At 40.9% G+C, this 25,632-nt stretch overlaps 1 protein-coding gene across 2 annotated transcripts; it reads left to right on the top strand.

Moving 5' to 3' along the window:
• The first annotated feature begins 477 nt into the window (after window positions 1-477).
• On the top strand, window positions 478-25,488 carry LOC116049876 (hexokinase-1). 2 transcript variants are annotated; one of them, XM_031299922.2, is made up of 19 exons: window positions 478-916; window positions 3,244-3,406; window positions 8,924-9,072; window positions 10,380-10,499; window positions 10,890-10,985; window positions 11,278-11,377; window positions 11,705-11,888; window positions 12,335-12,490; window positions 12,719-12,952; window positions 13,629-13,933; window positions 14,597-14,745; window positions 14,983-15,102; window positions 16,084-16,179; window positions 17,701-17,712; window positions 18,408-18,507; window positions 19,258-19,441; window positions 19,586-19,741; window positions 22,615-22,848; window positions 24,419-25,488. In XM_031299922.2, exons 1-19 carry the CDS (start codon window positions 854-856, stop codon window positions 24,567-24,569), a joined length of 2,772 nt encoding a protein of 923 aa, XP_031155782.1. In that variant the 5' UTR covers window positions 478-853; the 3' UTR covers window positions 24,570-25,488. The 2 variants fall into 2 exon arrangements, with proteins under 2 accessions (XP_031155782.1, XP_031155783.1); XM_031299923.2 differs by lacking the exon at window positions 17,701-17,712 and having other exon boundaries at window positions 481-916.
• Window positions 25,489-25,632: the final 144 nt, after the last annotated feature.

Here is a 25,632-nt window from a genome sequence, read left to right as displayed (position 1 = left end):
AGGGAACATGGCACTAGTTGCTGTGGGAGGGGAGAGTGTTGCAGGAGATAAGAAACAGCCGGCCCGTTACTCTGACTGTAGTATGTGTGGAGCTGACAGTTGGATGTTGCAGCTTGTATCTGATGCCCTTCAGCCTGTAGCTGATGCTGCGTGTGATGCAGCAGTAAGAGGGATTATGACATCATCGTGTGGCCGCCTTGCCCATCTGCACGTACACTTCTGGGTGCCGTGGCAACGTGAGAGACGTGCCGGCCGGGGGAGGGGTTTCTGGCTCTGTGTGCTGCTGGGAGGAGAGAGCAGCAGGTTATCATGCAGATGCAGCTTCCTGCTTCTGCTTACAACCCCCCTCCTCTTTCCCTCTTCCTCACTCCCCCGCTGCTGTAGGAGAAGCCCACCTCCTCATCCACTCCTCCCCTTCTTCATCTCCTTCACGTTCCCCAGCTCAGCCAATCAGAGTGCTTGGTGGGGGCAGGGCTTAGTAGAGCCACCATTCCAGAGCAGAGCTGCTGCATCTCCCCAGGCTAACAGGGAGCTAGCAGCACAGAGGGAGGAGACTCAAACCCAGCCTCTGTATGTGTTGTGTGTTTAAGTGTGTGGGGGTGGGTGTGTGTGCGTGTATTGCAGACTAGCACTAACGGCTGCTGCTGCACTCTTGTTTTAGCAGACTTTTTCTTTTTAACCTTGCCTTGCCACGGTGCTTAGCTTGGGCCTGCTTCTTCCTCCACTTCAGGATAAAGAGGGATCAGCGCAGGGGGGAACAGGAGAGAGAACGCACGGCAGGCTTCCTTCCCCTCCTCCTTACTCTCTTACCACCTCATAGTCGCTGACAGCTCCTGGCGGACGTGCAGGCAGGATGATAGCGGCTCAGCTTCTGGCCTACTACTTCACCGAGTTGAAGGATGATCAACTCAAGAAGGTGAGTGAAAGTAAAGTGCCACAATGGTCCTTTTGTGTTGAACTGGAGAGTTTTGTAATGTGACAGCCATGGACGCCGGTTAAGAGTCGCTGCATGTCAGCACTGAGTCTGTGGGGCGTATCAGGCTGGGAGAGGAGGATGCAGCATTTGGAAAGTAGAGGAGGAGGAGGCCATGATGAACTCTAATTTGCATTTGACTCTATTTTAGCTTGCTCTGGGGTTAGCAGTGTTTGACATTGATGCCCTTGAGAAGGGCTGTGGTCAGCGACGGTGGAGATGTGCTGCAGACAGGCCCTCGTTATACGTAGAGAGTTTTTCCGGAGCGTCGGTTGCTAGGGCGTCTGAAGCAGACAGGTGTCTGTGAGGGGATTTTGGGGAAATTCGTGAGCTCCTCCCTTTCTCGCTGCATCCTCTTTCTCTCCCGTTTTCGCCCTTAACCTCCAACCGCTCCAGTGGAGCTGCTCAGTGGCCAGCAGAGCAGACTGTGGTTGTACTGGGCAGCTTCCAGGTATGAATGTGGAACTGTGTGAATGTGACAGGTTGTCGTTGCAAATGAGAAATTGTTCTCAAATCGACTTAATATAGAAATAAAGGTTAAATAAAAAAAAATAAAATAAAAATGTCTTTCCTCTTTTAATTCGCTCATTCTCTTATTACCTCTAGCAAAGACGACATGCACTCTTTAGCCGAACACATACGAAACCCTAGCTGGAAAAATACTGTCGCCTCTGGTCATGTAAAGAAACTGACCTTTGGTTTAGTAGAAATGGGCTGATGATAGAGATGTTCCCGAGGGGGAGTGGGGGATTTGTGATATCACAGTGCAGTCGATGCACGTGCCTCTGGGTTAGTGGAATTTACAACAGCGTCTACTGTGGTGACTCAGGATCCTTTAAAGGATGAAAGTTACCCTGGATATGACTGGTACACTGCATATCATATTCAGAATTTCAGCAGCAGCCAATACGAAAGCCAAGCACTGTACAAAACAGTTTATTTAAAAGTGGTGGGGATTCAAAAGTATCCCGGCAAAATAAATATGTCAGGCTAAAGTTTGGGGGGAATGTAAAATTTTCATTTGATGTAATGGTGCAGCCATAAATAACACGGCACCTTGGGTTTAAATATATTTAACCCACTATGAGGAAGTATATCTTTGATTAAATGTTGGTGACACTGTTTATTTATTCAAGTCAAAAGGAGAAAAATTAGAGAGTTAAAGTAGCCGAATAATAGAAAGAATTACAAAATTATCAAACTGTCTTGGCACAGAGCAACACTAGGTTGACAGCGAAAGACAGGAATAGATTTCCTGGAAATACACTATTCAATCAATAAGTTGTACTCCACATTGCGTTAGTCGTTTTCAGAGGCTAATAATAGCAATGTCACACAGAGCAGCCTGATGAGAAACAAAGTCCACATGATTGTGGTTCATGGAACAGAATGGATGCCTGAACTGTGGTGTGCCCGATGGTATGACTTACGTAACAATAACAGGGAATGTGCAGGGGAAATCCCCCCTGGAACAAACATTACATTAATTGAATGCTTTAACTGCAACTAAACTGCATGCAATGTTGCTATTTTAAACAAACCGATGATTATGCTGCATTGATTTTTCTTGCATTGTACAAAAGGCACCTTATTTAATCATCAGATTTTTCAAAGTATCGCCACATTTCCTTATGCTGAATGCCTCATTTCAGAATAATATACATTATTGGATATAATTGATGCATTAATGTGTTCATCACTTAAATATTGCAGCTTGTTAAGGTGGAGCTCATTTTAACTACTTTATATACCGCTGTGCAGCTTAATCCATAATAATACTTCATGATTTACTAGTTGTTTGATATTTTGTATTAATAATCTGAATAGTAAACAGTAGTAAAAAGGTTCCCTGTAACGAATGCTGTCAGACAATTGTAGTGGAGTAGAAGTATAAGGTAGCATAAAAATGGAAATTATCACGTAAAGTACCGCAGAATTGTACTTAAATACCGTACTTGAGTAAACGTATTTGGTTACTTTCCACCACTGTCATTAACATAGCATGAAACATCAGTAATGTTGCCATGGTAACCTACAGTTCAGTACACCTTGTACTTTGATTTATCTACAGTATGCAGTATGTTTAAACTGTTTTTAGTTCTATTTTCCATCACAACATCCAACTGACCCCCCCACCCCCCTCCCCCTTGTCTGGGGTTATCCTCAAATCTGTCGTTAAGCATTTACTGTATGTAAAAAAAATTTGGTAACTCTCATTTTTAATTTGGCACATTTCGACCACTCCCTGACACCCTGTGTTTGCTTCTCAGATCGATAAGTACCTCTACTCCATGCGTTTCTCGGATGATACCTTGAAGGACATCATGAACCGGTTCCGCAGGGAAATGGAGAACGGGCTCGGCCGTGACACCAGCCCCACCGCCTCCATCAAGATGCTGCCCACCTTCGTCAGGTCCATCCCTGACGGATCAGGTACAGTGTAGAAAAACTGATTATGACAACAAAACGTGTGTGTTTAGGATACTCTACCTGATTATGGTAAAGTGCCCAACACCACTCACCGATACCAAAACTTTTCTGGGTTTCTGCTGCGCAAAAGAATCTAAAGACAGACTTAACCCACAGACTTAAGATGCTTTTGGGAAACAGGGCCCAGTTCACTTTTGATATTTTTCAGGGTTTCAAAACATTGCAAATAGTGAGCTGAGGGGGAAACTAGGGATTTGGAGTAGCTTTAACATGTTGTGCATCTTAAATAAAAAAACTTTTACAACTTGATGTAAAATGGTGTGGTCATGTTCTGTTTGAAATATTCAGCAGGAGGTTAAGTATTAGGTCAATATTGAATTACCTGCCACTCACTTCCTGGTGTCGTGTGACTGATGTGTCCCATGGTAGGATGAGCCCATTGATTCAGCAAACAGCAGCTAGAAAGTACAAAAAACAAATGAATAATGTAATTATATTTGATACATTTGTGTTATAGATGTATTAATGTATATTCAAAAGAGCAAACGGTGCTCGAGTTTAATACACTGAGATGACTAGAGCGGAATTAAATAAAATGAACATACATGTATCAAAAATACAAACATCACAAGAATTAAGAGTTTTAAATACCATATTGTTTTAAGAAAACGTAAGAACGTCCACCATTTAATGACTGAACAAGCAACAATGAAAACTGAGGAATGTGGAAGGAAGGAATGAATGGGTTTTGCGAAAGAAGCAACATCATGAGGATGACAAAATCAAATCGCATTAAACGACTATAGTGTCTTTGTTATGTTATGTTATATATTATATTATATGCAGTCCATCTATACTGTAAGCGTGCCTGTTGCATCCTGTTTCTGTCTGTCTATAAACAATGTGCTGATGTGGTGAAATCGTTGTGTGACGACAGCCTCTTTGTGCTGTGCTCTGGATCTGGGCTCAGTAGATCACTATTGTTTTCATGCTCTGTACCCATCTGATAACATGCAGCCAACACCGTCGGATGAAGACCTCATAATGTCAGATTTATTGATTTGAATTTAGGGACAATCTAATGACCTATATAACCCATTCAAAACCTTTCGCCCGCTAAATATCCATGTCTGCCAGTGTGGGGATTGGCCTGTTATCAGCTAAAGCTTTTGCCAGACAGAAGTAGCATACAAACTGTATTACATTTTTTTGTTAAAAATTAGGATTGGCAACTTTAATGTCAAATAAGTTTAACTATACTTATGGGGTTATATTCTGATTAAGGCTCTCTAATATACTATAGCTGCAGTGTAATTTAAAAGGTGCAGTAGGTAAGACTTATAAAACTAACTTTCTGTCATATTTGCTGAAACTGACCCTATGTTCCAGTAGAACAACATGAAGCAGGTCATTTAAAAAAAATAATCTGGCTCCTCTGGCACCACCTACAGCCTGTAGTGCGATTTTCAAAGATCAACCGCTCCATGTTCAGATGCACCAATCAGGGCCGGGGGGGGGGGGTGTCTAACTGCGTGTCAATCACTGCTCATGCACACGCATTCATTCTCCCTTGTGGGGGGAGGGGCTTAAGAGACCGTTTTGGGCTTTCGCAGAAAGGGAGGGAGGGATGAGAAGTTGTCGATGTTCTAATTGATTGGCTAAGTCCTGGATCTTCACAATCCTACCTACGGCACCTTTAACTTTAAAATAATAAGATGGAGAAGTTCACATTTAAATATTATATCATAATATGTAATGAACCAGTTCAGCACATAAGACCCTTTTGGGGGGACAGAAAACAGAAGATCTTCTAGATGTCAATGCAATTTCACATGGATAATATTTTTGACAAGTTTGTATGCATTTATTTCTTGTTTAACAAACATTTGTTTTATAGAGGTGTCTAATAATTATTTGGTGCCCTTTCCTGAACCCGAGGATTTACAATACCTTAATAAATTAAAGGTTGATTGCCATCATGTCTTTTCAGTCTTCCTCCGGCCAGGTATCATTAGTGTGTCTGTAAATAATTAACCTGTTAATAGCCAACTGTTGGCTGAGATTTAGCTGGATACAACAGTCTGATGTTGCTGTACTGCAGAAGCCTTCCACTCAAGCCAACGTTATCTATCCACCAGTAGTAACGCATCAATTAGCAATTTGCCACACTGACGGTGACTATTAATGTATTATGAGCCTCATATTTCAGTCTAACAGCTGGAACACACCGGGCGTGTAAGTGTCGCGTAGCGTAGATAAGTGCCTGATCGTGTTATAGGGGACAATAATGTAGTTAACGGGAAAACAAACAAAAACAAACAAGAAATAGAAAATGAATGGTGTTATCATTTTGAAGTTTGTCTGAATCTGTGTGTAGATGCAGGATTATTTTAATGAGCTGAATGTCCTCGGAGAAACCAAACGCCCTTCAGAACAACTCTTAGATTCCCATTGGCCAAAGTCAAGAGGCTCGCTCCTCAAACCGGCCGGTTTGCTGCCTAGCGTGGCTTGTCCCGCATAGTAAACAACACACAGAAATAACATCAAGTGGCTGTCAGACATACTGTGGCCCGAACAAGGCCAGCAGAAAGGCAGAGGCCGCGTTGCCCGTCTCCTGCCTGCTCTTACATTATAAATAGCCTCAGGTTTCAAAATCTACATGGTGTCAAAGGGATCTCGCAAAGGGCAGAGTTGAAGCCACGGCGATAGTTAAAACTGATAAACATTTGAAAGCCTAATCAGCAACAACAGACACAATGGGAAGGATGACCGTAGCAACAAGAGTAAAAGATAACTTTAGTAGTTATTTAGTACAGTGGTTCCCAACCTGGGGTCCGGGGACCCCTCAGGGGGGCGGCAAAGATCACAGGGGGTGCGCAAGTCTTTATCTGGTTTGAGGTTGAGGTAAAAAAAAAAAAATATTTGCACATGTTAAACAAATTATGATAATACACTAGAATATATAATGTATACAAAAGTCGGTATAAAAACTATATATTTTTGTTCTCGCTTAAAATTGTAGGCAGGCTACTTAGTAGGCCAAACCTCCGGGACCTCTTAACCTGTGGCCCTTGCTGTCATCAGGTCAGCTGCTAGCTGCTATCATCCTCATTTTTCCTGCCGCCACGGCATCGCTATTTTAGGAACGAAACATGGCGGAGAAACGTAAAAGTGCTGATAACTCCTCTGTATCAAAAAAGAAAGTAAGGCTCTATCTCGAGAGTTACCTCAACTTAGGTTTCGGAGGGGGGGCTCAGCTTTTCTTAGACATAAGTAGGGGGGGCGCCAAGGAAAAAAGGTTGGGAACCACTGATTTAGTAGGCTAGTTCCAGTAACAGTTCATCTGATCCCTCAGAGCAGACTATATAGAGTAATGTTAATATTTCATCTGAAGGAATCCATCTGTCACATCTGTTGATTGGTGACAGGCTGCAAAGTAATCTTGGTTTACATCCACTGATGATATCTCTTACCCCAGACCACAACAAGCAAAGCAAAATATCTTGCTTTGCTTGGCATAGCTTCAATTCAGTGGTTTAGTCCAACTTTAACACTGGGTGAAGCCTGGTCACATTACCAGTTGTGCAACCAAATTCACTCTGTTCCCCAAAATAAATTCCACACTGCAGAAGTGAGTGCCGTCAAAGGTTTTAACATTAAGCTAGACATAATCAATACTCAGCGACCAGCTTACTGTGGAACAGGAAACAATGCTCTGCGGCCAGGTGTGTTTTCGATTGTTCAGATTCACAAGTTCACAAGCCTGAAATCTGGGAGAGTGTGAGGAGACAAAGACATGGATACTTTTTGGGATACAAATATAGAATGTGAGCACACCTTCATCTGTTCCTGCTCTGGCTGGCTCTAATGTTAGGGATTATATCTTTTGAAAACTGAGTAAACCCCTGGGTTTGTTGCCAAAATTAAAGCCAGGATTAAACTAAATTATATTAAATCCTTGTACAACTTTGTCGTTTTATTTTGCGATAGTTTATGACTGACAGGACTTCATTTAAATAATGTATAAATAATAATGTACACAAACTCAGCATTGAGGTTATATATAGTGGGACACAGACTATAAAATGGACACATGCTCTGCAGCAAATCAGTAACACTTCTGTGTGTCAAGCGCCGGTCACATCTCATTCCAGTCAGGTCGAAGAGATAAAGAGCTCAATGCAGCAAACTACTAAATGAAGAACATTGTTTAGTTGGGAGGCAGGATGTCCTGGCTGTTTACTTGTAACTGAAAGGCCACAGCCAGGTCAGATCCTTGCAACAGTAAATGCACATCCACGCACACTATCGTGTGTTCTGGTGCAGTGTCCTTTTGCAGGAAACTTAATCCTTCTCTACTTGTTCATTGTAACTCACTCAGATCGGTTTCAGGTAAATGCCCGAAAGCTAAATTAATCATTCTAATCTAAATTCAAACTGCTTTTTAAGCGAGCCACGGCACTGAATATCAGAAATGATTAGGCATCTTCTTACATTCAAGGAGTGCACATCTAAACAGCTCCCAAAAGTAACCGGTAATTAGGTCATCAAGTCGGAATATTGCTATAATCAGGATATTAATTTGTTTAATTAAGTTATGATATACTATACCCCTAGATAAGATACTTTTATTATCCCGAGGGAAATTGTTGTGCAGCAGTTTGCAGTACAAAGTAGGAAAGGGTGCAAATATATGGATTGCAAATTAAACAAAATATAAACAGTGAAGATTATCAATAAGGTGCTGTTACGCGCTCCCCGCCTTGCTCTCTTTTTCCTCTGTTCATCTCAGGTGTTCCTGATATCTGATTGAGGGAAATAAGAGAGGCTGGGAGACAGAAATCTCTCTCTAAGACTGAAGCAGCTCTGATCACCGTTGTCTTCTGTTGTTTTCTGTTATCTTCTTTTGTGTTTCATTGCTTTGAGGATGGAGGTCTGGTAGTCTAGTTTTCGTGGCTTTGTTTCTATTAGTTAGTCCACTCTTTAGTTTGGGGTTCTGGGTCCGACGGCCCTTGATGGGTTGGCTTCTTCTTCAGGCTTTTTCCCTTCTTTTGTTCTTTTTGGCCAGAGCTCCAGACTCCCATCATTTTGGTTTAATCAATAATAGTTAATTTGTGAATAAACCTTAATTTACTTTAACTATCCTCGGGTTTGGCGTTATTAGATATATTGACGGTCACATTTAAATTGTGTTTGTTTACTGTGGCCGTAACAAGTGCAAAAACCAAATGTACACAATGCCAGAGATGTAAACAGTTAGCGGTAAGGATCATAAATAAACAGGTTAATGGCAAGGTGCAAAATCTAAAACTGAAAAGAGAGGCTGGATGTGACAGCCACCATAGCTGTACAGGCAAATAGAAAAGCTCCACCTACAGAAACTCAAACTTCATCAACAGAAAATCCATCTAATTCGCTGGGCTGACAATCGTTAAATAATAAGTAATAAGCACTCATAAAATAAAAGAATTTCAGAGATTTTAAAATCTCTAACGTTTAGCCGTATTTTTCTTTTGACAGAAAAGGGGGACTTCATAGCGCTGGACCTCGGGGGGTCGAACTTTCGGATCCTGCGTGTCAAAGTGACACAGGACAAGAAGCAACCGGTTCAAATGGAGAGCCAGGTCTATGAGACCCCTGATGACATAATTCATGGCAACGGGTCACGGGTAAGCACAAATATCCCTTGTTATAACCCTCCCTCTCTCCTCTCTCATGGCATTGTCCTCTGAACATACCCCGTCGACAAACGGACAGGCGACCTCCAGTGGAGGATACTGGATATACCAGTAGCTGATATCTGGTGCACCTCCATCCTGGCCCAAAGGCTGGCTGTCCTTTTTGCTGGCAGACAAAAACATCTGTCAGCATCTGTTTAATCAGCGTTCCAGACTGCTTACATTATTTACTATATAGTTTCAGGGATTAGGAGAACATTTTTCTCTTCCTCTATGATCCATACAACTCAAGTTGCAAGTCAAATTCCTTCTTCTAGTTTTTTTAATATATAAATTTGTTTTGTTGTAATTTTTGATAGCAGCAAAACTTGTGTAAACGGAACTAACTAGAAATAAAGGTCTGTTTTAAAAGTCAAGAATTCTTTCTTCCCTTACTCTTTTAAAAAAAAAAAAAAAAAAAATTGATGGAGGCAGCTATTCCATCTGTCTAAACTGTCCACATCGTAATCCCTATGATCAACAAATACTTAGCAAATACCGCACGACCAAGGTCAGACACACAACTGGTTCCACTCATACAGAGCTCAGTAGTTTGAGGTCAGGTCAAGGATCAATACGTGTAAAATGACCCCCCTAATAACGCTGAGGGTAACGACAGCAAAGTCAGAACCGACGCTGACCTTCACTGAACTTATAGGGAACAGCTGGCAGGCGAATTGTAACTTGATAACCAAAACATGAGAGGCTGTCTGAGGCTGTGTGATTGGTTTAGACCATGACTTTCACAGACAGAGCAAAGACAGATGCTGTTGAATGAAATGTCAAGGAGACAGCTGCCCACAAATGTCATGTGTTACATGAACAGGTTAAGAGAGAGGGATTTGGTAAAATATAAACATAAATATGAAGCAAAACTCGCAAAAGAAATATAGCCATTTTCTAAATCGTGTCAAGTTATTAATATAGTGCTGTTGAGTGTTACGTGTTGTTCTTTCTTCATCAATCTATCTGGCCTCCTAAAATGTTACACGTTATACACTCAGTTCAGTTGCCAGTTTATGAGGTACACCTAACTAAAAAACTAATGCAGTCTAATGCACCAGTCCTGCAATAAATCCTACTTTAACTAAGGTTATAATGTTCAGCTTTTAAAAGTGATGGTTATGAGAGAGTAGCTCATGAACTTTTGCTTCAAAAGAAAAATGTCAAATGTGTGTTAATATAATGTTGGTCAAAGGGTTTTGTTTGTTACAGTATCTTGGTATTCGGCAGTGTAAAAGTCTCTTTTCTGTCTGCAGCTCTTTGGCCATGTTGCAGATTGCCTGGGCGACTTCATGGAGAAGCAAAAAATCAAGGATAAAAAGCTTCCTGTGGGATTTACGTTCTCCTTCCCCTGTGCCCAAACCAAACTAGATGAGGTAAACACTCAAACAAATGTGCTGTTTAGTTAGAAGTTAAAGAGATACACAGTGCCACAATCAACTTTCAGACTATTACGTTTCAGTATTTTGGTGAGATTCTTCTTTTATTTTTCAAGTCTTGGAGGTTCTAAGATCAAATGTGAGCTGGAGAATGTTTTTCATTTTCTTTTATCTTGTCGAGACAAAGTATATGAAACATGCATCACAAATGTTTGCTTTCTCAGAAAAGTTAAATGTTAATGTAATTGTATTCTTAGTACCATTGGGAAGAAGTGTTGTTGGAAGGTGATGCCGTGGTTGGAATAGCAATGGACAGACATTTTGGACTTGCCATGCCCGTCTTAGTGTAACTTAAAGCTTGTCCTTGTACTTGTACTTGTTTTATAGGCGGTTTTACTGACGTGGACAAAGAAGTTTAAAGTCAGTGGTGTAGAAGGCGTAGATGTTGTGAGTCTTCTAAACAAGGCTATCAAGAAACGAGGGGTGAGTTTTTTTCTTCTTCTTTTAACTTAACCATTTGCATAGGGTTTACAAAACTATAAAACATACATTTTTGTCATGTTTCATTGTTCAAAATTCAAATTCAAAATACACTAAATATTTTTATTTAACCAGTCAAAATGAAATGCGTTTTTTAAAATGATGTACTAACAATGATGGCATACTTTTTAAAATGTCTGTTGTGTCCAAACTTAGTGATGACTGTAATTATTATTATTATTATTATTATTATTATTATTATTATTATATTTTAAACATAATCTTGTTTATTCAGGACTACGAGGCAGACATCATGGCGGTGGTGAATGACACAGTTGGCACCATGATGACCTGCGGATTTGACGATCAGCGCTGTGAAGTGGGCATCATCATAGGTAAAGACACAGACTACATTTTTTAAAGAACCTTGGAAGGGCAAATAATAAAGTAGATGATACAAACTGATGAAAAAACAACAACATTGGGGACCGACTTAATATTGTTTGCTCATAAAATTATAAAGTGGTCTGTTTTGATGTGTTTTGAAAAAGCAGACAAAGTCAACGCATATATCCAAAGCACTTTACAGTTTCATAAGCACAGTTCTACATGTGGGGGCGCCAAAGGTATTATAACACTAACCCTGGCATCATTAGGACAATGCAGTCTGCCTACTGAGCTCCACAGAGCAAAAGAGTCATGCAGCTCTGAATCTTTTTTAGGAACGGGAACAAATGCCTGCTACATGGAGGAATTGCGTCACATTGACCAGGTGGAAGGAGACGAAGGCCGGATGTGCATAAACACTGAGTGGGGTGCCTTCGGGGATGATGGGTCCCTAGAGGACATTCGCACAGAGTTTGACCGCGAGATCGACAGAGGCTCCATCAACCCAGGAAAACAACTGTAAGATTTTCCTTCAAAGTTCTATTTATTCAATATATTTTCTAAGCGGGTTCAGGGATTCTAGTTCTGTAACTGTAGGATACTCCTGCCCAACAGAATGCTGTTCAAACTCTGAAATACACAGTAACTGTTGTGTAAAATACAGCTACAAAGACACTTGAAATTGTATAATTTTAACATGCAGCAAAGAGCTACCATTTGGTAAGTCCACTGTTGCAGAATAATAAAACACTGAAAGTGCAGTAGACCTTAAAGAGATATTATATGGCTTACGTACTTTTGTGACAGAAATGTTTATGTACATTGAACGTCATGTTCATAATTATGTACGTTACAGGTCTTCTAAAATGGTATCCTGCCAAGCAAAAGCAGAATGTCAGGTCTTTGAAGAGAAGATGGAATGACGCAAACTGTATCTGTGACACACTCTGTTTCTCTCTGCTCAGGTTTGAAAAGATGGCCAGTGGGATGTACATAGGAGAGCTGGTTCGACTCATACTGGTCAAGATGGCCAAAGAGGGGCTGCTATTTGAGGGACGGATAACCCCCGAGCTCCTGACGAAAGGAAAGATTGAGACAAAACATGTTTCTGCCATTGAAAAGTGAGTTGGGAAAATGACTTGCAGAGTAATGCACAAGAAAAAAAATATAATCTTGATTTTTCTGGGAATGGTCTGCAGAAAGTTTTCACAGGAATTAAAAATAAAGCTCCTTTGTTGCCTTAAAGGGCATACAAATGATCATCTGGACATATAAAAAATGCTGGTTCATTGTTTTTCTTCAGCAGCAGAGATGAGATCTTTCATCACAAAAAATACTTGTCATTTTAGGAGTAAAGAAGGGCTGAAGAAATGCATGGAAATCCTAACAAGGCTCGGGGTGGAGCCTTCAGATGAAGACTGTCTGGCTGTGCAGCACGTGTGCACCATCGTATCCTTCCGTTCAGCAAATCTAATTGCTTCAACACTGGGAGGCATCCTCTGTCGTCTTAAGGAAAACAAAGGAGTCACACGCCTACGCACCACTGTGGGCATCGACGGCTCTCTCTACAAGATGCACCCTCAGTGAGTTTTCTTTAAAGAGAAGTGTGTAGACAGTAATGCTGAATATTGAAAGTTGGGATTTCATGTCTCTACATTAGCCTTCATATATTTGCCTAAATGTTCCCCCATTAAAAAAAAAAAAACATCCTCTGAGGAATATAGAGGATGCAAACCAGACATTCATTTTAGTGGTGGGAAAATGTTCCCATAAATCAGTCTTCAAAACAAACAAAAACTCCCACACACATCCAAATCGCTTCTGTAGTTTTTAAGTCAGGTTGATGTTTCTTCGTAAAATACCTAATTTGTGTATCTGCCACGAGTCAGATCCATTCCAAAATGTAATGGGTTCACCCTTCCACCAAGTTTTATTAAAATCAGGACAGTAGTTTTTCTGTAATCCTGCTGACAAACAGTCCAACAAACAAACCGAACCGGAAACACAGCCTTCTTTGCGGAGGCAATAAAATAATAAAAGTAAAGTATCTGTGCAATAATATGAAATACTTTCAGTTCACAGTGAAAAGAGTTGTGTAAAATATCACCTAAGACCATCTCAAATACTGTATCTATACCCTGTCTATGTCCTCATCCCGAGAAGATTTGGTATTGAATGATGAGCAAAGATTAACATTTTGTATTTGATGTTATACCGATCGAGCCTCTCTCATTAGAATATCTTCTGCTCTCTGAACAGATATGCCCGCCGCCTGCACAAGACCGTGCGTCGCTTGGTCCCAGACTCAGATGTCCGCTTCCTGCTGTCTGAGAGTGGGAGTGCGAAGGGAGCAGCCATGGTGACAGCAGTGGCGTACCGTTTGACGGAGCAGGCGCGCCAGATTCAGCAGACGATGGCAGAGTTCCGGCTGAGCAAAGCGCAGCTGCTAGAAGTGAAGAAGCGGATGAAGGTGGAGATTGAAAGAGGCCTCAAGAAGGACACCCACAAGGAAGCTACAGTCAAAATGTTGCCTACTTTTGTCCGAAGAACACCAGATGGAACAGGTGATTGAATATCGATATGCAGATAGGTGGGAGGGAAGGACCCTGTGGTAGAGTTCGTTTCCGTGTGCAACTTGAGAGTTCATCAATAATTTGGATCAGAGCGTTGTTTTCCATCAACAAATTTCCTGAAACACTAAAAACAGTGTTTTTACTGTGATTGGAGACATTGCTGCTGTTTAGAAATGTTGATCAGGTTTGTTGGGTTGCATGTGTCCTGGTCAACATCACTTCTGTAAATCATACAGAAGTGCATTTGCGCTCATGTTACCAGGTCAGGTATTAACATATGACAAACGAAGAGATGAAACAACTTAAACCAAATTCTCAGTCATCTTCTTTGCAGTAAACTGTCACCGACTTATATCTTGGCAGGGAAGGTATAAACGTCACAGACAGGCTCAGACAAGTACATTAAGATTTCAAAGCCAAGAGGAATTACCTACGATCAGAAATTCTCAATATGGCAGTAAAACTTGAAATTTGTTACTGTGAATCCTTAACTTTCAAAAGGCATACTCCTATGCTTTTAAATTGTATTATGTAAGCATCAGGGAGCAATATTTTTTCTTAAATAAAATCAATACATATGAAGAAAACATATTCACTGATGACAGGTCAAGTTTAGCTGGTTCTTAAGTTAACAAGGCTTTTCTTGCGATACAGAGAACGGAGATTTCCTCGCTCTGGACCTCGGAGGAACAAACTTCCGTGTGCTTCTGGTAAAGATTCGCAGCGGGAAGAAGCGATCAGTGGAGATGCATAATAAAATCTACGCCATTCCCATAGAAGTCATGCAAGGCACAGGAGAAGAGGTAATGACTGTTTCATCGTTGAGGATTTCATGCTTATTAGGAAATAAGTCTTTTCTGCATGGACATAGGTACTCCTTTCCCTATTTTTGACAGATTTATTCCTATTTCTGCTTTATCTTATAGACACAATAAAGAACATTTAGAGGATCATTTTTGTCTCGCCATAGAAAATGAAGTGATAGCAAAACTAACCATATCTCACAACGTACAAACCACTAAAAGCAGGTCTCTTTTCAGCTCTTTGACCACATTGTGTACTGCATCTCCGACTTCCTGGACTACATGGGAATGAAAAGTGCTCGCCTGCCGCTGGGTTTCACCTTCTCCTTCCCCTGCCATCAGACCAGCTTGGACGCAGTATGTTCTCTATCAATTATCTCAAAAATAGCACACCTCTTTTTGTAAAATAGAAAGTAAAAGGAAACGGACGAGTCCCTTGAATGTAATAGAGAATTATCAATGCAAATGGTGGCAAAAAGTTCAAGTAGTTATAGAAAGTTTAGAATAGCCTTCTGCTGGCAGCTGGATGTGGCTGATTGTGAGCAACTAGAACCTGTAATGGAAGTTTTTCTTGTTAGTAGCAGGAGTGCGTATCAAAAACACCAGATGCAACAAATAAGGACGATTTGAGGATTAAACCAAAGTTTGGTCTTTGAGTATTTATTTACATTTGCAAATGCAGGACGCACACGGTTCACAAAAGGCACGCAGCGCTGGTGTGAAAGGTCTCTTCAACAAATAAGAAAAAGCACACAGTATATATGCGTCTCCAGTGAGATAGAAAGACATGCCCCCCTTTCTAAACATGACTCAACATTTCTTACAATCAAACATAGTCAGACATTCAGGAGCCACTTCACTTCTTCCCCTCTGTACCACTTTCTACCCCAAGGTTTAGACATCCCGTTTATCTCAACTATGTGAGAAGTCTCAACTATTCAGGGAGAAATAACAGATAGTTTAGGGTGACCTTGTAGTCCCTATCTGTTCAGCGTACACATTACGTTCCCAGACTTTGTGGCTCTTACTTTCAACATGTGAGAATAAGAAAAACTCACTTTCAGCATTGTGAGACAAAGTAAAACAGAAATAAGACAAGAATATAAAGAATCATGCTTAAATATAATTTTGCCATTACAAACCTTGTTCAATGATATATTAGCATAACTAATCATTGTCTCCATTGATATTTTCTCGTCCTTTTTAAGGGTTTCAAGAGTTGACATTTTAGTCAGAAGGCTGCTCTAACCCTTTTACCTACAAAGTCATTATTTGAGTGTTGGACTATCAAAACCGTATTTGTTAGATATTTCCCAGTAAGTGTTACGTGCTCTGCAGGGTATCCTCGTAACCTGGACCAAAGGATTCAAGGCCACAGACTGTGAGGGTGAAGATGTGGTGGAGCTTCTTCGGGAAGCGATCAAGAGGAAAGAGGTAATGGCAAACAGGAAGAACATCTAATCATCATTAGGTATTATGTTAGTTGAACTGCAGCAACACATACATCAATGCTGTACAAACACCACAGTTTTGTCCATTGTTTTAAACATTTAATGTGACAGATCAGTCTTACTGCCATTGAGGGAGAAAATTCGAAAATAAAATAATATGATTTTAGTAAGGGCTTGCTTAAAGGAAGGTAAAAACTTTAAAAAAAACTTCTAAAACATTTAGCTTTCCTTGTCTGCCGTCTTCCTGCTAATTTAAATTAACTTAGGACTGCTGCTTTGCTGATACACCGATGCAGTTTTGTTTGAATGTGTCATCAAGAACTTCAGATAAGACCAATGCACCTTGTATAATTTGGCCTCTTTGTAACTCAGATAGGTTGCCTTATGTTGCTTTAAAGCCCAACATATAAAAAGGTCTGAGATGCTGCTAACTGGCTTTCAACCGTCTGTAGCACTGTTTTTTAAATGGGATTAAGAGATCTCAGATCTGAAGTCCTTTGGCATGACGTGTTGGTTTTTGTCTCCCCACTGTATGTTTCTGCTGTACAGAACTACCGTTTTTTTTTGCTATGTATAAAATTGAAATGCTTTCTATACTGAAATACTGCAGGAAAAAAAGGAACTCTCTAAGGAAATTCACTGGGCAAACAGAGTAGTAACATAAGATATATTGTTCTAGTACATCTCATGGATACATGCTAATCCTGGCTTACTGACACCTTTGGACTGAACTACATAAAGTTCATCATAAAGACACTTTACCTCACCCACACTGTGCAAACCAACATCTTAACAGCACATATCATGGCCTGGCATATACATTACAGCTGGCTATTTATTGAGAAAAATGCCTATTTTGGTGTCATAGTTGGGAAAAGTAGGTTCTGTTGTGTTTATTTCTAAACTCAGAGACCTGAGCGCCAATAATTCGAAAGTAGCAGTCGAGGCAAAATACTTCAAGTTTTTGTCTTAAAAATCTCACATCTCTGGGGCGCCCTGGTAGCTCAGTCCTTACCGCAGGAGCCCGTGGTCGAGTCCGAGTTGCTGCATGTCAACCCCCGTCTCTCTACCCCCTTTCCTGTCTTCATCGGTCTTATCAATAAAGGCCAAAAAGCCCAAAAATAATCTTGATATTTTTAACTTCATTTCTATTATTCAGTGGGTTTTACCTCCCATCATACCTTATGCATTCCTTTTTCATATATATTTTATCTTGTTTTGCTGTTGTCAGGTGTGTTTTATTTCCATCCTGTCTTTTATTAATTATGATATTCTATCCATGTTTTTATTTTACATTGATTCCCTGTTCTTAGGCTCATTTTATGTCATTATTTCCTTTTTTTAAAGCACTTTGTGCTGCATTTCTTGTATTAAAGATTCTGTACAAATATTATTATTATGAACCAACACATTTTAATTGTGATTGTCGATCGGTTTTGTATTCAAGAAGTTTTGTTTATTCATCCACACTTTTGAGTTTCTCATATCATTTTCACCCTTTTAGATTGAGAATCCAGTAAGTATTATGGGACTGTAAATCATTAACTGGCAGGTAAAGCAGTGCAGGACTGCAGCAGTGTGTGGTTATTGTTGTAATAGCATGTCTTAACACCTGGAAAACCTATTTTCAGTTACTGTGGAGTGTGTGTCTGCATCTGCAGTGCGGGTGTTCCATTTAAACTCAGAATTAGCACAGTGATGACATGGACGATCCTCTGCATTTTGTGTGTTTGGCAAGGCTCCGGAATTTTGCAGCCGTCTGAAACAGCTTGTGCATTTTATTGTGTAGTCTGTTTAGGAATGTGACTGAACTGCATTGTGCTCAGAGTGGAATTTAAAAAGTTACCAGGCCTGATATTAATCCTTCTGTCAACACACCCATTCAGAAACCACTGCTAGATACAAAATGTGGACTTAACATTGCTGTAATGTTGAGTGAAAACCTGGAAACATAAATGGTATTATTTAATCCAAAATATTTTAGTTAGTTTTGGTAAAAAACAAGTAATCATCTGACTTTTGTTTTTTTTAACCTATCTGGTGTTTAATAATTTAAAAATAACATGATTTGAACTCTACTCTGTACATTGACAAATGGATTGTAACACAGAGCATCTTGAATTGTGAGACTTGTGTAATGTAGCGACAGCAACAGATATGTAGGTTCATCATACTTCTGCCTGTGATTACATTTTCTAACCGTTTTCACAGGAGTTTGAGTTAGATGTGGTTGCCATAGTGAACGACACAGTGGGGACGATGATGACCTGTGCATATGAGGAACCCAACTGTGAGGTTGGGCTGATTGCAGGTGAGAAAACACCACCGCTTTTTAAGGAACTTTTGATCTAAAGAAAAGTTTAAGTTGAAAGTATCTAACTAAAATGGAAGGAGTCTGTCTGACAACCGTTCACGCGATCGACTTCACACTGAGTGGGTGATTTGCTGAGGACCAAAGGAAGTGCAGCGTCGAGTGCGAGCTCTTGAGATCTACGAGACATATTTATTAGAAGTGCGTTATGTACAAACTGTGTAGCGTACAGAGAGGGGGATCCCTATTAACTGATACACCGCAGAACGGCATGCTGGGTACAGCTCACTCTGTGTCCCTCACCACAGTACATTCAAGAACAGATGAAGAAAGAGAGACCAGAGATGTTACATTGTAGCCTGGTCCTGAATAACTGTTTGCCAATGACCCGTCATGGCAGGTGTACTGCTCAGGACCCAAGGAAGCGCAGTGTCGAGTGTGAAGTTGTTTGGATGAACGGTTCTCGAGAAAGCTGCAAGCAGCAATACCGGAGGCCAAACAATTGGCCTGTTCCAAACAGACACATTTTGAACGGGCACTGCACTAGTTTGATAAACATTTAGGTAAACTTGTATACTCACAATTTTGTTATATTCACCGTGCCTTACTGTTTTTGTATTGATCTACAGCACCAATTGGAAAAATAATTTCCAGTTAGTTTATCTTAGATTTGTATGTTTTAAAACAAAGTCTTGCAAAATGAGGTATCGTTCAGAGGTTTTGAGGTTGACAGGCTTTGTGTCCTCTCAGGGACCGGCAGTAACGCCTGCTACATGGAAGAGACAAAGAACATCGAGATAGTGGAGGGAAATGAGGGCCGTATGTGTGTCAATATGGAGTGGGGAGCGTTTGGAGACAACGGCTGCCTGGATGACATCAGAACAAAGTACGACCAGGCGGTGGATGAGAACTCGCTCAACGAAGGCAAACAAAGGTGAAGACACCTCCAGTATTAAATATACAGTATATCTTAGGACTTTCATTGCTAGTTTAACACACATAATATAACAGATATAAACAAACAATGGGAGATACTGCTACTGCTAACTAAGATGTGTCTCTTTCTTATACGTGTCAGATATGAGAAGATGTGCAGCGGTATGTACCTTGGAGAGATCGTCAGGCAGATTTTAATTGATCTGACAAAGCGTGGCTTCCTCTTCCGAGGACAAATCTCTGAGACGTTGAAGACCAGGGGCATCTTCGAGACAAAGTTCCTGTCACAGATAGAGAGGTGAGTTAATCACTTAACATGCATTACTGCAGGTGATTCAGCAATGCTGATGCAGTGGCTTTTGAGACGCACCGAATCCAAAGGCAGACAAATTTTTCGTTGTATTTTTTGGGCCTTTTGGTGGTAACATTTTCTTATTTCAACAGATAAGCAAATGAGTTCTGTTACAAACTATTCTTCAGATTTGTATGCAATTAAAATGAAGTTTCATGGCAGAAAAAAAATTAGCTGCAAGCTCCGCTTTAGATCACTGCAAGTTTGCACTAATTTTCAACACCCAACAGGGAATAATCATTAGTAAAGAGAGAAGAGGTTTTTCTCCTTTGATAGCAGCAGGGGTGGAGATTATGTAGGAAACTTAAAGCGCAACTCTCGCCAAAATGCAACCTAGGGTCTTTTTGTGACTGTACCTGAGTCAGACTTTCGTTTAAAAGCATAATTAGGACAGAAACGCCACTTTTAAGATTTAGCGTATTTTCGTTTTTCGGTCAAATGGCCTTTTGAATGGGAGAGCTAGGGGCACTACTATGATCGCATCAAAATCACTATTTTTAAAACACTAAGAAGGCTCGACACAACATGAGACTTTGCTCAAAGTATCACCAAGGGCTCTACACATGAACTCGAGCATTGAGAACATTGTGTACCCAGAGTTTACTAAAAAGAATGGTTTTAAGCAACTCACGTTAGTTGTTGTTTACGCTATCCGCCATTTTCTCAGTCAAAAAGAGACGATCTCCGAATGCGAATGAACGGACTCCATAGGAGGAAACGTCATTCTTATATGAGGCTCCTTTTTCAACTACAAGTTCAATGTTGTTTTTCACTAACGACAAAACAACGAATTATCCGTGCATTTATATGGAACTAAGCTTTAGCAGCTTTCCATCTTTACTCTCCTCCCTCGACTATTTTTGACTTGCGAGATGGACGGCGACTGGAAGAACAACAGCTACAGTGAGTTGTTCAAAACCTTTAGTAAACTCTGTGTACACAAACAATGTTTCTTCCATTCAAAAGGCCATTTGACCGAAAAACGAAAATACGGTAAATCTTAAAAGTGGCGTTTCCGTCCTAATTATGCTTTTAAACGAAAGTCTAAACTCGGGTACATTCACAAAAAGACCCTAGGTTGCATTTTGGCGAGAGTTGCGCTTTAAGCATAGTAGCTGAGACAGGTGAAGGGAATTCACCAAAATAATAAATTATAACAATTAACTGCTGCACAATTCCTTTGTAGTCACCACATATCACAAACTGCTATCCAACAATAAACGAGCAGAAGTTAAAAGTGCCATGGCGAAGGTTGTGCATGATTAGTCGCACATTGTTTGCATTATTCCCAACCTACAGAGTGTTACTTCTACCTCAGAGGGAGGCATTAATTCCCATGCAGTATGGACATTTAGTTAACATACAGTAGGTACATCTTCAGCAGAGAAAAACATGTATGCTTTTAGGCATTTAGATCATTTTTGTTTGATAACACAAAGCATACCTTTTTATATCAATCTGCACTCACAACTGTATAACCACACAACTTAAATATTGAAATTTCAGGGCTGTCCCCAACTAAAGAGATTCTTAATCTACTAACACTCAACACCCATAATTCTGCCGACTAACCGATGAGTTGATTTAATCGACAGATCTGTAAAACTGAGTTTCTCCACAAAGAATCGTGCAAAAGCACCATTTTAAATCTTGTGTTTACCAGAGATGTGCTCATAAGGTTCTTAATAATACGTCATTTAGCATTAAAAAGCAGTAAAAAAAAAGACTAATTAACTGGAGAAATCTTATGGCGTTTTTCCACTACATGGTACCTGTTCGACTCTACTCGCCTGTTTTGGTTTTCCATTATGAAAAAAAGTCCCTGGTACCTGCTAACAGGTACTTTTTTTAGTATCACCTCCGCCGAGGTTCCAAGCGAGCTGAGGCGATACCAAAAGGTGACGTGAAAACCTGCATGCTGCAGATTGGTCGGAGAGAATCGTCACTAATCACTGTGTCATCATTGCTAGCAACAGACGGGGGGGGAGGGGGGGGAGGGTTGTCCTGAACAAACCCGGCTTTTTTAAATAATTTTGCCAGTGGAGTTTTTTTTGCTGCCTCCAGCTTCTTTAGAAACAAAATGTGTCTTCTGACAAACAGCCACATGCTGAGAATCAAAAACAACACACCTTCCACGTTCGGTGTGTGTGTCGCGTTAGGTCGCGGCAGTTTCCTGCGGCGTCGCTATGATGACTAGCCACGCTTGCCTCACGCATGAGGCGGTACTAAATCTGCAATGGAAAAAGGAGGACGGGGCACCGCGGCCGAGTAGAGCAGAGCAGAGCAGAGCTGGTACTAGCAGTGGGTAAGCGCCATTAGTCGACTAAGACTAAAACGACAGATTAGTCGACTGAAAAGGGGGCAGTACTTGAAATGGTTATGTCAAAGCAGACATGTTTATTGTGATGTATTATTTATGTATATAAAACAGGTTCATTGATTTTCATACTGTAGTGAAATGAAAGAAACTGGTAGCTGCCTGGAGGTACATCAGGAAAAACCAAAGTTGTTGCTGTAAAATATCTGATTTTATACTTGTTTATATACAGCCAATGGCTAAAACATAGAAACAGTAGTATGATTGAGAGGATAAGCACACAAAAGCACATGCTTAGGTATCATTGCCCACAGAAAAGTAGCATCTAAGGGGATAACACCCCCAGGTATGAGAGTAGGAGGGGGATGCAATGTCACGACTTGTTTAAGCCTACCTTAGCCTCTGGGAACAGCTGTGAGGTATCTGGTGACTCCCCTGCTGTTGGCTGACCTCTGACACTCTCTCTCCCTCCCTCCCGCACCCCACCCTTCCTGCTCCACAGCGATCGTCTGGCGTTGCTGCAGGTCAGGGCGATCCTGCAGCAGCTGGGGCTCGACAGCACCTGTGATGACAGTATTATTGTCAAGGAGGTGTGTGGCACGGTGTCCCGGCGCGCCGCTCAGATCTGCGGAGCCGGGATGGCTGCTGTGGTGGACAAGATCCGTGAGAACAGAGGACTGGACCACCTGGACATTACCGTGGGCGTGGACGGCACGCTCTACAAGCTGCACCCACAGTAAGACATAATAGGAGACGTGTTTGTGTGGAAAGGGGTTCATTCATTCTTAAACGCTACACTACATATTGAATTTCATCGGAATGCAAAGGTTGAATCTTTTATTTTCTTTCATAAATCATTTTCTGAAGAGTGGATAGCACTTGATTCAAGTGGCAGGGAATTTATTGAATGAATGATACTATTTTTCACAATAAAAAAAACAGCTGTCAGCCTACACAAAGGGGGCCCTCGAAAATCTCAAGACACTGACAATGAAGGCTTTTCATAAGGGTACCAAACTCAATGGCCTTGAGAAAACTAAAGCTGAAGCAATTAGTAAAATAATTTATTTTAGTTGGTTGACAGAAAAGACTAATTTACTAATTTATCATGTAAGAACAACAAACATTTGCCTGTTTCAGCTTGTCAAATATGAGGATTTGCAGCTTTACTCTGTTTGGGGGGGGGTTGGACAGTTAGTTTGACAAAACAAGCAATTATCTTTCACTATTTCCCATATTTCTAACAGACTAAAAGTGATTGCGTCTTTTTTTTTTTTTATAAAAATAGCTTGGAGGCAGGAGAGAGGTTAATGTTGACTTGCTATTTTGATCTTGTTTAACAAATTCAGAAACCGTTTTAGGCACTAGAGTCAGAATTACTTACTGCTACCTCAATTACCTAATCAAGACTGTTTTTTAACAGTCCTGTACCCCGCCACCTGTGATCCCACTATTGTCTTTGCAAGTTATTTGCCACTTTTCATAGAAAAGAAACCTTAGCACTGCATTTGGTCAAGCCCCTTTTCTCAAAAGCATCTTAGTTGCATTTCAAATTAAAGGGCTATTAGGGGAATGTCTCATAAAGCAGGATTACAAAATTAGCTGGACAACTGCACCGAGTAACATCCAAAGGAGCTCTTTTAACTGGACTATCCAGACAGCGTCATAATACTTCTTTATGAGGCCCTAAATGAACTTTCCTTGCTCCACCCTGCTGCTCATCCGAACTGTAAAGCTCGAGTGAGAGCAACATTTTTGTTGCTAACTAGAAAGCATGTCTCTTTTTAACTTCTACTAATATCTTGCCATTTCCTGTTTCTCTGTTCTCAAAACATCTCCCCAAAGGACTACAGTTGAAAATTAGCCAGCTGGCTAAAGCCGCCTACACATGATTCGCGGTAAAACCACGAGGTAGGGTGCAGAGCAGAGAGGCTGCGCAGGTATATGTCATCATTGCTTCTGGAATTGGTTGCGCCCATGGATGTAGTATGGTTGCGCCTTGAAAAGTCAACGGCAACGAGGTCAAAGTTGAAATAATTTGAACATTGAGAGCAGCGCTCTGCAACAATTCCAAGCGTGCCGCCAAGGGTAGCACTCCGCCTAGTTCGGCATCACCGCTCTCCCCGTAGGAAAACAATTTAATAGCCAGCACAGAGCGGATTTACCGCGGATCATGTGTAGGCGGCTTAACACTGGCACATTTACAGAAATGTTGATTAATCTGCATTTTCCTCAGGTAAAATTTCTTTGATTTAAGTTGTGAACTGCCTCTTAACCACCGTTTCCTGTTGCTCTCCTTCCCTCAGCTTTTCTCGGATCTTCCAGCAGACGGTCAAGGAACTCGCCCCAAAATGTAACGTCATCTTCCTGCTATCTGAGGATGGCAGCGGCAAGGGTGCCGCGCTCATCACTGCCGTGGGCTGCCGCCAGAGAGAGCTAGACGCGCAGCAGCAATGAGGTGCTCGGCCCCGTTTGTCCTGAAGAACTACCTGCTGCTCCACCCTGACCTTCACCCCCCCCTTGCACAGCCCAACTCCAACTCCCCTTGGCAGCCGTGACTCCACCTCTGCCCCACCTGGCCCCCCTCCCACAGCCAGAGAGTCATGCTGCATGAATAGGGAATTAAATATCGAAGTATTCATTTGTACTGCACCGGATGGTTTATTATTTCCATGTTTGTACATTTTCCTCAATAGCTTGTCAGTAATCTAATAAATCTAAACTCCTTAGGTGTGCAATATTTGTGTATTGCTAATTTTATTTTTATATGGAGGCAAATATATAATTGTATTTATAAAGCTGAGGCCACTTTGCATCCCAGAGGTCATTAACAGTTTTCACCTTAGACACAAGAAAATGCCGGCACCTTTTATATGAGAGTTACAAACGCAGCATTTAAATGTAACTTACTTCTTTAAATGAAGGACGTCCTCACTAAATGACGAAACTCATTTTTACAAGTTGAAGGAGCTGATTTCACTGGAAATGTACCTTGTACGATTTAATGTGATAGATACACTTGTTTGATTGATTGACTGGTTCAGAAAAACAGTCTCGCTGGAAAGGGTTGAATGCAAGAGTCACGGCTGTTCAAACCATCCTCATTTATGTGCTACATGCTCACACAATGTGCTTTGCAACTTACCACTTTTGGCGTAGCTATCAATGTAACTCACATATTAAAGTATTCCAGCATCACCATACCATTTATTCCTCCAGAGATCAGAGGGTAGTAAAGGCCCAAGATGAAGTGTTAGCGTGTCCTGTTGCTAGTTGTGAACTACTATACTTTTGGTGTTGTGATGAATCCCACTTCTACTCGTTGTATGTGCAAAGAATAAATGTTTATTGGGCCCCAAGAAAGGAGTGGATCCTATGAGCGCTTTTGTGTGTATTTGTGGCTGAGTGTCAGTGAGTCTTACTGTAATGACCTGTAGCTTTCAATGTCCAAAGCTATGTGGAGACTGCATGCCTTACATTAAGACCAAAGGAGAGTTGAGAGATTTTTCTTTTTTTGTTT

Source organism: Sander lucioperca, chromosome 4 (genome assembly GCF_008315115.2).
Source record: "Sander lucioperca isolate FBNREF2018 chromosome 4, SLUC_FBN_1.2, whole genome shotgun sequence".
Taxonomy (NCBI): Eukaryota; Metazoa; Chordata; class Actinopteri; order Perciformes; family Percidae; genus Sander; species Sander lucioperca.
The sequence above is the reverse complement of the archived record's forward strand: the minus strand, read 5'-3'. Positions and strand labels throughout refer to the sequence as shown.

Excerpts from the sequence above, each read along its gene's own strand:
- LOC116049876 (XM_031299922.2), top strand. The coding sequence starts at position 854 with ATGATAGCGGCTCAGCTTCTGGCCTACTACTTCACCGAGTTGAAGGAT. Across the intron at positions 9,073-10,379 it reads TTCATGGCAACGGGTCACGG|CTCTTTGGCCATGTTGCAGA; the intron begins GTAAGCACAAAT and ends TTCTGTCTGCAG. Across the intron at positions 10,986-11,277 it reads AGGCTATCAAGAAACGAGGG|GACTACGAGGCAGACATCAT; the intron begins GTGAGTTTTTTT and ends TTGTTTATTCAG.